This window comes from Typopeltis vanoorti, chromosome 8, assembly GCF_054136105.1.
Source record: "Typopeltis vanoorti isolate ZY-2024b chromosome 8, IOZ_Tvanoo_1.0, whole genome shotgun sequence".
NCBI lineage: Eukaryota > Metazoa > Arthropoda > Arachnida > Uropygi > Thelyphonidae > Typopeltis > Typopeltis vanoorti.
The window spans coordinates 71,511,911-71,528,702 of NC_143556.1; the positions used below are offsets into that span (position 1 = coordinate 71,511,911).

Below are 16,792 nucleotides of genomic sequence, written 5' to 3' on the forward strand. Positions count from 1 at the left end.
TAAATATGAGGCGTGTTCAAAAAAAGACTGAACTTTTTTAAATAGCATGCCAACTGCAACAGAGAGCATGCTGCAGCTACAGAGTGCACCTAGCAGCAGATTTTTACAACGAACTGCCATTTGTGGGGACCTGTTCATGGTGGTGGGGAACTCCCAGTGTTGTACTGGCCGTTTTCATTCTTCCTCTTTTTCTTCACTTCCCATATTCTTTTCTCTACTTCTCCTGGGTATTTTTTACTGTCCTTTCTTCCAGACCACCATCACTGGGATCCAATGCCCTGCTGCCATGTTTGTCGTGCAGTGCAATCTGTGGACATCTGGAAAGGAGGGGGAGATCCTAGTAGTCTTGCTCTACTTTGGGAAGATGGGAGGCCCTGGATGGCCTGGCCAGGATCACTCAGCTAGTGGGCTTACCTGCAAGGGTCAGCAATGTTGAAGTAAGTCTGTCATCCCATAGTTTGGGTTCAGGATCCAAGTCTTGGATCTGAAGGTGCTTGTATAGCATCTGGGATAGCCCTGGTGTTCCATTCCTGAGTGCAGTCATTGCTTGCTAGTTACTGGGCATCCATGTGTGGTTTTGTGGGTGACGAACTCTGGTGCTGAACCCCAAAAAAACCTCTTCAGCATGAATTCTTCATCCTCAGATGTTTCAGGGATCCTAACAAAGTCCCAGCCAAGTACTGATACTGTAGATACAGCATTTGGTAATAGAAGTAATAAACAAAAGATATATAATACTAGTATAAATGTACAAATATTTCCGATCATCCATGCAACAAGTGAAAAGCCAAATAGGAAAATCTCACGATTCTTTATTCAAAAGGTTTAGAAGGACTGGCAGGATCTCCCAAGACTGTTAAGAAATTAGGTTCTGGATATCCTTGTGGGAATATCATGTCAGCAACATTCTGAGAAACTACTGAGAGCAACACTGGTGGGTGGAATACTGATCACAGTAACACCTCATAAAACTCAGTTCTTGTAGAGGAGTGATATCAGAATGGGATCTCCTTGATGTACCTGATGAGGAGATATGTTCAGAGCTTATAGATCAGGGAGTGACAAGTGTGAGGCACATCCTGATATACATAGGGATGGACCCAGTTCCAACCAGGAACATCATCCTTACTTTTGATATATCTAGGCCTTCAACATCTGTAAAAGTAGGGTTTTCTCAGCTGTCCTGTTAGAATGTACATCCTTAATCCACTAAGATGCTTTAAATGTCAGAAATATAGGCATGCCCAAACTACCTCTTATGGCTCTACCATCTGTGTCTGTTGTGGTAGTAAAGAGCATGATAACAGATCTTGCTCTGCAAAAAAGCTAAATGTGTAAACTGTCTGGGAGATCATCCCACTTACTCCTGTATATGTCAGAAGTGGAAAGATGAAAAAAAAAAAAAAAATTAAAACAGAACAAAATATATGAGGATGCAAAAAAGGAAGTTAACCATCACTATACCTGTTCTGAGATCCTCTTATGCTGACATAATCTATTCTACTTTTGAGAGAAACTTGTGACATGAAATTAAGAATTATCTACATGTTAGCACAAGAAAATTATATTTAATATATTGCCAGATATTTCCAACTGAAATATCTGGCAATATATTAAATATACTTTTCTTGTACTAATGTGTTGATAATTCATATGTCTATTCTACCATCTGATAATTTCACTATACCTGGACTTTATGATCATGCATGCCTCTCTGTTGAATGCATCAATTGCATGACTTATGGTCCTACTCCAGAGACAACTCCAGACATGGTTCCATTCAATAAGAACCTAGTTGTCAAAAAATTATGGCAAGGATATCACTTAAGGATAAACCACCAGACACCCTCACAGAAAAAATGGATACTTTGGTATCCACTTAAAGTAAATTAAACTTGCCAATCGACCCTGACACATCAGATGTATTGAAATTTTACCAGAGGAAGAGATGGACACTGCCCCTCCCCATACTTCCCAAAAATAATTGATAAATATACTGACAAAGGTAAGCCCTCAATCCCCTGAAAACCAGACAAATCTATAAAGCCAAAACAAAGGAAAATTTTTATAATTTAACTGTCATGGTTTTTGTATTCAAGATACCAAGTAATTTTATATAAACTTGGTTTTTAATCCTATTTCCCAAGTGAGCAAACAGACAAGTGAGTCAAGTTTGCTTGCACCTACTACATGCAGGTGCAAACTTGACTCACTTGTCTGTTTACTCACTTGGGAAATAGGATTAAAAACCAAATTTATATAAAATTACTTGGTATCTTGAATACATAATATACCAAAGTTAAAAAACTTTCTGTCATGGTTTTTTTTCAGAATATTGATAATATCAAGATTTTGCTGCAGAAACACAAATCTTTTTGTTTCTGTCTGTAGGACATGGAGGAGTAGCTATTCTAGTGGGCAGTCATACTCCTTTCCATCAGTCCAGCTTAATACTACTCTGAAAGCAGTAGTGATTTGCCTATCCACGGGATTTTTTATTATTTACCCCTGAGTGCTGAGTTAAATGAAATTGATCTTGATGACCTTATCTTGCAATTTCCTGAACCCATGCTTCTTATGCGTCACAGTATTGTGTGTGGTAGTGCAGACACAAATAGATGAGGTCGTGTCATTGAACGAATCCTTGACAATAATGACCTCTCACTTTTGAATACTAGACTCAATAGTTTCTTCCATGTTCTTACCTGTTCACATTTCGCAATTGATCTTACAATCTGCTGCCCTTCCATTCTTCCGCTCCTCACCTGGGATGTCAAGAGAGAACATATATGGAAGTGATAATTTTTCTGTTCTTTGCACAATGCATTCACAGTAACCATATTTTCCTACATGGATGCCCATATGGAAAATGGACCTGGCTGACTGGAACACCTTTTCCTATCTTGCAAAATTTAATGCTGATGCAATCAATCAGACACTTAGCATTGAAGCAGTAGAGTATGTAACAGAAGACTACATTTTCCAGACAGAAACAGCCTCCATTCTAAGAACATCATCTATTTCCACTCTCTCCAAAGTCTTGGTGGAACCCAGAATGCCAGGCTGCCAAAAAAAAAGATCAGCATGGGGTATATTTCGTAGATATCCCATCACATCAGACTTAATAGTTTTTAAGTGTGCTCGTGTCAAAGTATGTTATGTGAAACATCAGAGTCAAAAACAATCTTGGATTCAATTTACATCATCAGTTAATCAAATGACCAGTGCAAAAACTGTATGGGATAAAATCCAGAAAACGAAAGGTATATATAGTCTACCATACTCCATAACGTATCTGTTATTGCTGATCCCAAAGCTATTGTAGACACTTTGGGAAAAAAATTTGCCAGAATCTCAACAACACAGCTTCACATCCTTCTGAATTTTTAATATTGAAAGAGCAGCAAGAGAAATAGTGGCTAAATCAGTGGGCTTGAGCCATACAATCAGTTGTTTGTTAAGGAGGAACTAAAAAGAGCTCTTTTATTGTCTCACCCTAGTGCAGTAGGACCTGATGATATCCATTATGAAATGATAAAACATCTATCATCTTCTGTGGATCTCCTTCTCTTACTACACAACAGAATATTGCAGAAGAAGAGTTTCCAGATCAAGATTCTTGGCCAAGATATCCCAAACCCAGGAAAGGAACCCACACAAACAAATAATTATCGACCTATTGCTCCGACCAGCTGTCTTTGTAAGATATTAGAGCAAATGGTTAATGTCAGCTTCACTGGTATTTAGAAAGCAGCTATCTTCTCTCCAATACACAATGTGGATATCAACATCGTTCAACTTTAGACCATATGGTACATTTAGAAACCTATATAAGAGATGCATTCCTGAAGCAAGAACATCTGGTTTCAGTTTTCTTTGCCATGGAATAAGCTTATTACACAGCCTGGAGATATGGCATATTAAAATACTTCTATAACCTAGGTCTCAGAGGAAACACCTTTCTGCATCTATCAAAAACTTTCTGCCCGGATGAGATTTCCAAGTCAGGGTGGGAAGTTAGCTGTCTGTGTCATATCATCAAGAATAGGGTGTTCCTCAAGGCTCCATCTTAAGTGCAACACTTTTTGCTATCAATGTTAACTCAATCACTAAACAGCTTCTTCCCGCTGTGACTTCACAATTCACTGTCACTCTCATAATGTTATTGTAATTCAGCGAGCAATCAGTTGTGCTTGTCTATGAACTCTTAGCAATGGGTTCAGATTTTCAGCAGAAATAAGTGTCTGTATATACTTCTGTTGAAAATGCACTCTTCATCCAGATCCTGAATTAAGAATGGGATGAACTGCTATTCCAGTAGCAACAGCAGCCAAATTCTTGCGACTCATCTTTGACATAAACTTACATTCCTTGTACACATTCATCAACTAAGAGAAAAGTGCAAGAGAGCATTGAATCTCCTTCGCACTCTATCCTCTACTGAATGGGCTGCTGATCTATCTTCATTGCTTTGTCTTTATCATGTGCTTGTATATACAAAGTTGGAGTATGGATTTCAAGTCTATTATTCTGCGATGGTCGGATACCATCCATCATCAAGGTAGCTACTAGTGCCTTTTGCACGTCACCCACACAAAGTCTTGATGTTGAAGCAAATGAATTGGCTCTGTCACTTAGATGGAAATGGTTGTCTCTTAATTATTCTCTGCTTTGGGAAGCTCAATATCACACACGTCAGACTGTCATATGTTCTTTTGGTATGCGTGTTAAAGAGATATGCAAGCTGTTGACATGTTCATGTTTATGAATTTAGGGACACAAAACACATGTGTTGAAATGATTATTTTACTTATTATTAATAAAATAGCACTTGACGTTTCAACCCCTGTATTGAAGTCATCATTAGAAAGATACATGTGTATAGGCAACCAAGCTACATGCTCTTGCACTCTATAAAGGTAAATTAAATCTATGCTGTTAATAATCTTTTTCTTAGCCTGACCTCCAGTGATAAAAATAAAAAAAATATGTTCTTTTGAAAAAAAAATTAAATAAATAATAAATAACATAAATAAAATCTATAAATAAAGTCTATCATGATAATTCCTTGGGAATCCCAAAAAACAGTGGCCATCTGACAAAACGGTCTTCACTTTTTTTGACTGTTTCACTGGGCATTGTCTACTGTTTTGACTGCTGCTTGGACTCCGGTGAGGATCCAAGTTTCGTCTACAGTCATGAATTGACTCAAAAAATCCTGGAAATTGCAATTAAACGTCTCCAAACACTGCGTTGAAATATCTTTTTGCGTGCGTTTTTGATCGAGAGTCTGCAATCGCAGCACCCATTGCGCGTCCACAGCTTTTTCATGTGCAATTTTTTGTGCAGGATATTATACACCCATTCAGTTGAGATGCCTACAATCTTAGCAATCTCATGCACTTTCACTCGGTGATCTTCCATAATGATATCATGAATTTTGTCAATCATTTCCTTCGTAGTGACCTCAGTTGAGCATCCAGAGTGCTCTTCATCTTCGATGGACTTACAACCACGTTTAAACTCATTTTTCCAGAAATCAATAGTCTTTAATGCTGGTGCAGAGTCCCCATGAACTACATTTAACTCGGCTTTGATCTGCACAGCCGTCCACTTCTTCAAATAAAAATGTTTTATCATTGCACGAAACTCATTTTTCTCCATTTTTATAAAAAATGCGAACACAGTCATTTTAAATGTTGGCAAAACATGAACTACGCATTGCTTGTGGCTAAAATTTTGCCGGGGATCATGATAAAGATGATACATGTCGACACATTCACTCATACATGTCGATACATGTATGAATGAATGAATTGTGTTGCCATCTATCGGAAATTTAACAAACTTTTTAAACAACTCTCATATAGCAGAGTTGCATTCCATTCAACCTTCACTTGTGCATATAAAAGAAAACCAATACCAAAAGTGTGTAGTTTTATACAGACTTATTGAGCTCTTTATAGGCAGTCTTACGTATAAATCACATCCTGTGCTATGTTCTATGTTGTATGAAATGAAAACTCTTAATTTTGACATTTGGTTGTGCTGGATTCCCAGCCACATTAGAATTAAGCGAAATAAGACCACAGATGCATCTGTTAGATCAACTCATACTCTTTTGGCATACTGTTTACCATATACAGATTACAGACACTTTACAAGACCAAAGCTAATTGTCCAATGGTAGTCATCATGGCAGAAAGCATTGATAAACAAATTACATGACATTAAGTTTGAAATTAAGCATTGGAATTGAGGAAGTTGTTCTTACAAGGCTCCATAAGTAGTCGCAATCATTTTACACATTCTTATTTTTCCCAACAGGAAAAACACTATATATAAACAAATATATATATATATATTTATACGTATATTTATTTACTACAGAGTATAAAAGTATACTCTAGAATTTTATGCTAGAATATTCGTATATGCTAGAATTTTCCTGTATTTTGAAACATGCAGTTGGTTCTCACTATATCAAACACTTGTTGTAACCAACTGTCAGAAAATCTCAACCAAATTCCCATAGAATCAGTGCTGTTTTTAAAGGAGGTTAGATATAAAAAAAAAGTAATAAACTATTTCTGTAGTCCATTTGCTGTGGTGAGAGTCAACTGTATGTTAGTTTTATTCATTTAATTTGTTTAATAATTGTGACATGGATAATTTTTAGTAGACCATACTCGGGAAAATGGTGGATTTGGCTTATATTTACCAGTGTTCTACTTACATGTGCAGTTTGGTAAGTACATCTCCAAATCTAGTTATAATTTATACTATGTGGATTATTATCCATGTTTTGCATAGTTTTCAATTACTTATTTATTTTTAGTTAATATAGCAACCTTACTTTTGTTCTGTAGATTCTGTATTAATTAGTTAAATACAACGTAGTATAGCATCTTTGATTTAACTTTGTTAGGCTTATGTTGTGTGGTTATAGCCCTTTCGGCTGTTTAGGGGCAGCTATATATATATATATATATATCACCATCTAAGGAAATTACTATTATTATTATTACTGGTATCTCCATGGAGTCAGTAGACTCATCGCGGGAGACTCGCACTATCAAAACAGTATCTATCATATTTCTTCTTGAATTCATTTACAGGCGAAGAACTCGCAACTGAGTTAGGCAATGCATTCCACTCATTCACCACCCTCCAGGTGAAAAACCTCGTTCTCACACCCTTGTTAACCGCACTTTCCTTAATTTCCAGGATGACCTCTTGTTCTTCCATCACTATCACACAGCTGAAACATTTCCCCTGCATCAATCTTATAAAAACCTTTTAGTATTTTAAATGTTTCTATCATATCCCCTCTTCTCCACCTATCAAGCAACCTCTACAATCCACAAGTCTCAATCTATCAATATAGGGAGCATTTTTTGCATCACTCACCAACTTAGTCACTCTCCTCTGAACCCTCTCCACAACCTCCTCATCTCCAAGGAATCCAGGTGACCAGACCTGAGCACAGTAATCCAAATGTGGAAGTATCAATGCTTTATAAAGGGGAATAATAACCTCTTTATCTCTGGATGTTAGTGTGTTATTGTGTTCCTCAATAACTAAGTAATCCTATGTGCAATCTTGGACACCTTAGCAATGTGTCCCCTGAACTTCATCTCCCTATCTACCAACACCCATAAGTTCCTAGCCTCGTCAATCTCTTGGAGAACCGTTCCATCAATGTAGTACACAACTGGTAATCTTTTAATCCCAAAATGCATAACTTTACACTTTTGCATATTGAACTGACATCCATTACCTTTTGCTCATTTTGCCAGCATATTTAAATCATCCTGCAAACTCACAGCATCAGCTTGATTTTTTACTGTGCTACCCAACTTTGCATCATCAGCAAATAACTGAATATCTCCCTTTAAGCCATTTCCTATATCATTTATATACAAATTAAACAACAATGGCCCAAGCACAGAGCCCTGAGGCACACCACTGGTTACCTGCCTCATCCTGGATTCTGCTCCTCCATACACCACCTTCTCTGGTATCTCTCTCTCCCTGAGCCATTCTCCTATCCATATCACCAGTTGTATCCATCCCCATCTGCTCCAATTTGCGCAACAGTATTCCATGGGGTATCCTGTCAAAAGCCTTAGCAAAATCCAGAAGTACCACTGTGTAGCCATTTCCTTTGTCCAACTCAGATGTCATTCTATTATAAAAAGCTAATAAATTGCTAAGGCAGAATCGACCTTTAACAAAACCATGTTGGCCCCTATAGAGTATCATATCCTGATCCACCCATTCTTGAATTTTGTTTTTAACCAACTTTTCCAATACTTTTACCACCACTCCCGAGATGGTCATTGGTCTGTAATTAACTACCGCAGTTTTAGAGCAACCTTTATGCAAAGGAACTACTTTACCTTCCTTCTGGGAGCATATATCCTTCTGCTCCCTAGAAACCATACCAGAGTTCAAACCTAAGTTAAATAACCAAGTAAGGGGCATTGAAGATTCCTTTGTACATTCACACAACACCTGAGCTGATATTCGATCTAAACCTACAGCAGTGTTTGCATTTAAATTTTGCAATATACTTAGTACCTCTGATTTCTTAACTTCAAAAGTCTATCACCCAGGTGATAGACTTTTGAAGTTAAGAAACTTTTGAAAAGTGATCACTCAGTAACTCTACTATTACATCTGAATTTTTCACCTCAATACCATCAGCACCCACTAAAGTTATCCTTCCGAAGTCATTCTTCCTTTTACTTGCAACATAGCGGAAGAACTCTTTGGGATTATCCTTGGTCTCCTTGGCTAAGGTCTTCTCATAATCTGATTTAGCTTTTCTTACTATGTTGGTAACCTTCTTAGCTTGAACCTTGTACTGCTCATGGGTGTACTGATCACCTTTCTCCTTGTAAATTCTCCTTAACATTTTCTTTTTTTTTGCAGATCAAGCTTGATACTACTACTACTACTACTCATCCATCTAATGCCTACCTTGTTTATCTTCCTGACTATGGGGACACAATATGATATTGCCTTCCTCAGATACCCACTGATTTTATCCCATGCACTGCTGACATTTTTCCTCTGCAATATGTTCTGCCATGGAACTGCTGCAAGCTCACTCCAAAGCTTGTTATAATTGCCTAACCTGTAGTTCCGTATATACCCCTTCTTAAGAGAGAGAGAGAAATCCACAAATTTTGCAACTTCCCAAGTCAATCCCACATGATTGCTCACCAATTGGAGGTAACAAGGACCTTACTTATGCATATATCCTCTGAACCCATGACCAGGTCCAACACTCTCACACCATGTGTCCCTTCAGTTATGTGCTGTTTCAAGTAATTATCTTGTAGAAGATGTATGAATTCCATTTCCTTTTTGTCACGTGATATTTCCTCCTTCCAATTGATATCACCATAATTAAAATCCCCCATAATAATCACCAACCCTGTACTCACTGCACTAATTTGCTGATGCATGAATTCAATATTACCACCTGTACCCCCCTGGCCTATAGCAGCAACCAAGACTATGAGCCAGGTGGTTTCCCATTGCCTTCCTTGCCGTATATATCCTATGACTGTATCCTGTGTGGTCATGGGGCCAGTTTGGTTAGGCATATACCAGAATTAAATAAAAATAAAATAAAATAAACAAAACAGGTAGTAAGTATATTTTATTGGAACAGTGTGTTTCAGGCATATACTAGAAATAAATAAAAATAAAATAAAAAAACAGGTAGTAATTGTATTTTATTAGAACAGTGTGTTTGAGCACTTAAACTCTTTTTAAATAAAGATACTGAAATATTGTCATATATCTGAAGTTGAAGTTGTTGCCTTTCTTGTTGTGTTCAAAGCACAGTTTGAATTTTTCAGATACATCTTCATATAAATCAGTTTTGCTTGATTTATTAAGAAATTGAAAATAATATTTTACAAATCATTTATGTTATCACTCATTATTATGAACAGGGCTGCAGAATCTACTAGCCACATAAAAAATTTTACTTGCCCAAAGTATTCAGTCTACTTTATGGGTTTGAAATGTATGCTATAAAACACAGCTCACAAGAACTCAGTTTGTGTTTTCTTTCTGTTATTATTTATAATGAAGGGTGAACTTATGTAAATTATCCATAAATATGATTTATAAAAAATATCCATCCAAAAAAATTTATAAAAATTATCCATAATTAAATAATTTAATAGGAAAGACAAATAATAAAATTCATGAGAACAAGAAAGTAAGTAGCACTTGCTGTGAAGCCAGACTCACTTTTCACAATGCACTCAGTCACGTGATCCAACCTTTGACTTGTATGTGCAAGAATAATTGTATTTTTTAAATAACATAACAGTTGACCAGATATTTGTAAATTATATACAAGAATTGTCTACAAGTTTCACCAGCTATTCTGTCTGGCTTCTTCAGGATAAGTATAACAGTACAAACTAACATTTGCTAGGAATGATTCTGAAAGACCTGGTATACACCAGGTGTATACCAGGTCCCTTGCAGCTGTAAACTGTCCTACTTTGGCCGAACAGGCAGGACAGTGCATATCGGGATTTCAGAACACAAAGACTACATTTGATCTCACCAGTACAGCCACTCTGGGTTGGCAGACCATGCCTTAGATACCCGCCATAGAATTCGTTGGAAGAAAACTAAAATAATACACCGCAACAAGTTCAAGTACGAAAGATTATTCATTGAATCATCAGCAGCTCTAAAAAACATTCCAAACCTCAACAAATTTGGGTGCATGAAACTACCCCAAATTTGGGAAGCCTACATTATGAGAATTTCAGCCCAATGGCCAAGACAACCCAATTAGCCTGCTAGGGGGCACCGTTAAGACTTTAAGAACAATTTTAGTTTCTTGCCTTCTTCCTCATTTGCTTTTGTTAGTGCCTGCATGCACATACCATATTTGTATGTTTCTGAAGATGGCAATGTGACGTTGCCGAAATATTGAAGGTATTCATTAAAGTTTGCTTTATTTAATATCCGTTATATGTGTTGTTAATTCCTTAAGCTAATTACCAGTTATGATTTTGAAAGACATCTGGAAAAGCCTAATAAGTTCACTCAGCTTACCAGAATTTCATTTCACTAAAAACTGTATAACGCACTCAATAAACAATAACTGATACACCACGTTCCATGCTTATGATGTTACAGGTCAGTTTTAATTTATTTGACTGTGTTACTCCATTCTTCTTTTTTATTAGCAAATGTTAGTTTGTACCATTATACTTGTCCTGAAGAAGCCAGACAGAATAGCTGGTGCAACTTGTATAACATAACAGTATTAAAATCATTTTCATTTATGTAAAATGTTCCTGTATTCAATTACACTTAGCTAATTCACATTGTAAGCTATGAAAATAAGTTTAGGAAAATACCATATTACAATTACTCATATATATATATACTTAAGGGATAAAGATGTGGGCAGAATAACATGTATAGATGTACTATAGTATTTAATAAATTGTGCCAATTTCATTTTTTGTGTGTATTTATAATTACTGGTTTATTTTGTTAGGGAAATTATATTTTTAGAAAAAGCATTTCTTTTTAATATTGTCAGTTAATATTATTAACTGACATTGTTAATATTGTATATATGTGTAAGATTAATATTGAACTGAATTGAATTCATTGATTTGATTATTAAATTTATTTATTGGAAATAATAAATGGTCTTAGTTTAGTTCGCGAGGCTCCTTCCGTAGTCTTCAATAATAACAGAGCGTTACAAAGAGTCCAATATTTAAAAAATTATTGCTTGCCCAAAAATTTTGATGGATGTTCTTAATTTGTTTAGAGGTAAGGAATAGGTCGATGTGACTTTCCTTATTTTCATATTAATTTTTTCATAAATGAGGAGGACTAAACTAGGACTGGTAACTATAATTTAATTTAAACCTGTTCATGACATGAAAACCTTACTTGTTTTCTCACACATTTGAATTGTGTGAGAGTTACTTTTTGAGTAAAGTGCTGTAACTATAACACATAATGACAGCTCATTTTTCATGCTTCATAACTAAAACGAAAATCAGAAGTGTGATGCATAGTGGAGTATGCATGTAGTAAAAAGAACACTATATTACTAAGAGAAATTACGGAGATTTTTTGGAACTCAGTAGTAGACATTTATGAAGTCTTTCATATAGAAAGAAAGAAAAATGTTTAAAAGTTATCAGATGTTGTGTTATGACATTGACAGTAGGACAACTGTTGGAAGTAAGAAGATATGGCAAGTCAAGTTTTTAATGACTGTATTTTTCTTATTATTTCATACAGAAAGAAAAACTAAAGTTCTGAAAAGTAAATTTAGGATATAAAAGGATGGAAGTGAAGATGATTGGTTTCGATTATGATTTAGAGAAACTGAGCAACTAAAATTGCATCATCATCATCATCATCAAATTCCTGCCATGTACCCTCAAGGGGTGTACAGGATATGACAGTACTACATGAAAAATTTACATCATTACTAACTTCCTATCTACAATTTTCCTCCAAATCAGTCTGTTACTTGTCAAGACTCCAACATTATCAGATCTTATATTTCTGTCGTCTAAGGCACTTTGTACCGTATCAATCCACCTATATCTTGGTCTTCCTCTGGGTCGTTTTCCTGCTAACCTGGCAGAGAACACTTGTTTTGCTAATCTTTCCTCTCCCATTCTATTTAAGTGACCATACCACCTGAGATTAGCTCTGCTAACGCATTCCTGGATGCTGACAATGTCAAGTTCTTTCCTAATATCCTCATTTTTAATATGATATTGCCATTGATGCCATCTGTTCACGCCTCTAATCTTTCTCAGGAATCTCATATCTGCAGTCTCTAGTCTTTGGTCAAGTGTTTTACTTCTGACCCAGCTCTCAGATCCATAAGTTAAAACTGGTTTGAACACTGTCTTGTATACAGCTAATTTAGTGTTCCGACTAATTTCTCTCTTATTCCATATGAATTTATTCAATTGACTTCCCACCATACCAGCTTTGTTGATTCTGTTGTCTATTTCTATATTTAATTTACCATCTTCAGTAAAAATCGTGTCTAAGTAACTGAAATGTTTTACTTGTTCCACAGGTTCTCCATTCACAACACAGTTGACATTTTCAATGATTATGCCTATTTTCATTGTCTTTGTCTTTTTATTGCTGACCTTCATACCATATCTATTACAACAGCTATTCAATTTAGTCAGAGAATCTTGCAGACTTGTAGCGGATTTATTTAGAAGTATAACATCATCCGCATAAAGCAAAGAGCTGACATTAACATCTCCAATTTTGATATCAGGTTTAATACCACTTTCCTTCATAATGTGATCCACATAGATAATGAATAACAGAGGGGATAATGTACATCCTTGTCTCACACCAGATTTAACATTAAACCATCTTCCTGTACTTCCTTCAATTCTAACTGCTGACTTACAACTCAAATAAGGACTAAGTATTGCTCGATATAATGCCCTATTGACACCATATAACTGTAGCATATTGAATAGCTTCTCTCTTGGCACCTTGTCATATGCCTTTTCCAAATCGACAAAACTTAAATACGGATCTTTGTTATATTCCCATGCTTTCTCGACTATTTGTCGTAAAGTGAAGATCTGATCCTGACAGCCTCTATTTGGCCTCAATCCAGCTTGTTCTTCACCAAGCTTTTCTTCCACAATTCTTCTCAACCGTTTCTCAAGTATGCTTGCATAGAGCTTGCCAGGAACACTCAGTAGGGAAATACCTCTGTAATTCTCACATTCAGTTTTATTTCCCTTTTTATATATAGGTACTATGAGAGCTCTACTCCAATCATTGGGAATTCGTCCCTCAGTCCAGGCTTTCTGAACTATGCAGTGCAGCCACTGTAAGACTTTTATACCACCATACTTCAGCATTTCTGGTCGAATATCATCTACTCCTGCTGCCTTTCCACATTTCAAGCCTTTGATGGCTTTTTCTACTTCAAGTATGGATATGTATTCCTGACTGCATGCCTGGTCAGTGTTTTTTTTATCACTGTGTTGTCATCACTGCTTGTTTCATTTAGCAGTTTTTCAAAGTAATTACTCCATACTTCAAGGATATCTTTTTCTCCTGTTATCATGTCACCTTTATCATCTCTAACTCCTTTTACAGCACTCTTTCCTCCATTCCTAAGCTTCTTCAACAACCTCCAGAATATTTTGCCACCTTCTTGATATTTATTTTCTATATTCTTGCCAAAGTCCTCCCATGACTTTTGTTTAGCTAGTTTTACACACTGTTTAGCTTTCTTACATTTGTCTCTGTATTCTGTAAGAGTAAAAGCTGATTTATTTGCCAGGAACTTTTGATATGCTTTCTTCTTTTCCTTCACTGCCTCTTTAACTTCCTGTGTCCACCAGGAAATTCTGATTTTTTTATCCTTGCACACAACCTCACCACATGCCTCTCTGGCAGAATCAATCAATGTTCTCTTCAGAGTTTGCCACTGAATCTCCAAGGTTTGATTCCTGTTCTCAAACTCTTTCATTTTCTTTTCAATAAAAATAAAAAACTAAAATTGCAATTTTTTTAAAAGAGAACGCTGTAGTGTTTGAATTGAGGATTTCAGAAACAAAGTGTTTTTTTTTTTTTTTTCAATTTTTTGGAAATAAACTTGTTGTGAGTTATGTGAAGAAAGTAATATATTTTGAATGCATTTAAAATGAGGATGAAAATTCACTTGCAGCTTGTCTCTGATAACTCTCCTATGGTGAGTGGGCAAGGAGATTTCTGAAGCCCTGATTATGAAGATACTGAAATTCCTTTAAACGTATATCCGATATTTTGCAATTATGGTTAGCTAAACTGTCCTAAGTATAATATACTGGTATCCAAAACCTAAGGATGAACACTATTTCTGATGATTACAACAGCAAATTCAGACGAATCAGCTTGTGGCAATTTGTATAACTGATGATTTTGAGTAAAAAGCAAGTACACAATCAGATTTTTGAATCATGTGCAAAGGGGGGTCACATAGGATAAAAGGCTTCCCCCCCAAAATGAATTGTGCTTTAAGGAAGCTCTTTCCGTGAAGGAATAAAGTTGCAAACTTGGATGTCTTGTAATGTCTCAAAGACATCATTTAGATGATTTCGTATGGGGAAGAATTATTGGAAACTTTGAAGAAGGCCACACAATTACTGATATTTGAAACCACTGGAATGTGTTCCAGATTTTTGCTGTGGCAAGACATCTGCGACAAGTAGGCCTGTGTCACTTTATCCACAGTTCATCATAGAGCACGTTTTCAATGGTGTTGTATCCATAAAAATTGGATGCCAGTGGGCTAATTTACTCTTTACAGATGAGTGTTGTTTCAGCCTTTCTTCCATTTCTAGATGCCACTTGATCTGGCATGAAAGTGTGCTGTTTACTATCAAGAGTGTTAAATTGTGAATGAAATTATTTTGTATGTTTTAATTCTTCATTCACATTTAACATAATCCGCCATGTTATAAGCAAGACTGTAAATATCATTTGTTGTTAGTCTCTTACTTGTAAATTATTATTCATATAATTATTTGGAGTCTGTTTATTATTGTTTAATTAATTAATCTAAAATATGTATTGGTACTGATAGGACTCTGTATTAAAATATCATTCAGTTTATTTTATTAATTCCTGTGTAAATGTTGTAAGAAACTGTGTAATAAATAAAAAAAAAAAAATCAGCTAACACCTTTTTATTCCCGTATACGGGAGTAAGCGAGGCCATTTAGCCCTATCTAACTTTTGGAGACTGAGTGGGCAGTTCAATCTCCACTGGTACCAATCGGAGATAGATGGCTCAAGGCTATCACTAATTAAGCGGTACACAGTGAAGAGAGACGGCTCAAATGTGCCACCATCTCGTGGTCCCTAACCTTAACACAATATATTTAATGTCTGAAAATAATGTGGGTTCTACCGTCGATTTTCTTGAGTTTACAGGACGAAAAACCCGCTTACCCGTGCCAGAGATCGACTAACTCGGGAACCGGTCGAAAAAAGGCTTAGAAAAATTTCCTCTAGTCGGCGACTAGATTTGAACCACCAAATCCTTTCTTCGTGCGGTCAAGCGCTGTAGAGTGCAAACGCCACGTCTACTGAGCTACACAGGCTCTGAAACTGTGTAAGTAAATTTAAATGTATATTATATGAACTGTGATATTTTTTTTTTATTTTTATTAACATTACTACTGAACATTATTACTGAAAGAGAAAGTAATTTTATGTAATTCTTCTGAATGCATTTGATTGGCTGTTGTCAAGGAATCGGAGTTAATTTTAGATAGTATGTGCATGGAGCATGAGCTACAGTATTCAAAGGGAGAAGGAGTTTATATGAGCTGAACTGGCTAGAACCGGATTTTGGCTGGAAGAATGAAGGTATTTTATTGGAACGAAAGAAAACAAAGGAGAAGCATTCAGGACAGCAAGGAGTAAAGTAACAGGTGGCAGCAAAGGGATTTGGATATGCTGTAAATAGATTAGGAAGGAACCGGGAAATTAATAGGCAATTAGGAATATATATACGGAATTCTAAAATTACGACGAATTCCAATTGTTTTGAGGAAGAATAGTACAGGGCTGAATTTAATGCATAGAAGAAAACAAGGAATAAGTAGATTATCTAAAACGAATGCATCAAGACTTGTGAAGCTCTATGTTTAATATTTCAGTTATATAGTGAAGATTCCTTTTGAATAGTGTTACTTCAAAGTGATAGTTAACTTCAGTTTTAAGTGTG

General features: G+C 36.0%; 1 protein-coding gene across 1 annotated transcript in view; it reads left to right on the forward strand.

Moving 5' to 3' along the window:
• Positions 1–16,792, forward strand: part of rt (Protein O-mannosyltransferase rt) — a 375,338-nt gene that overhangs the window by 89,447 nt on the left and 269,099 nt on the right. The window contains exon 7 of the mRNA XM_090396396.1: positions 6,680–6,748. Coding sequence (XP_090252522.1) covers positions 6,680–6,748 — 69 coding nt within the window. The remainder of the gene's footprint in view (positions 1–6,679; positions 6,749–16,792) is intronic.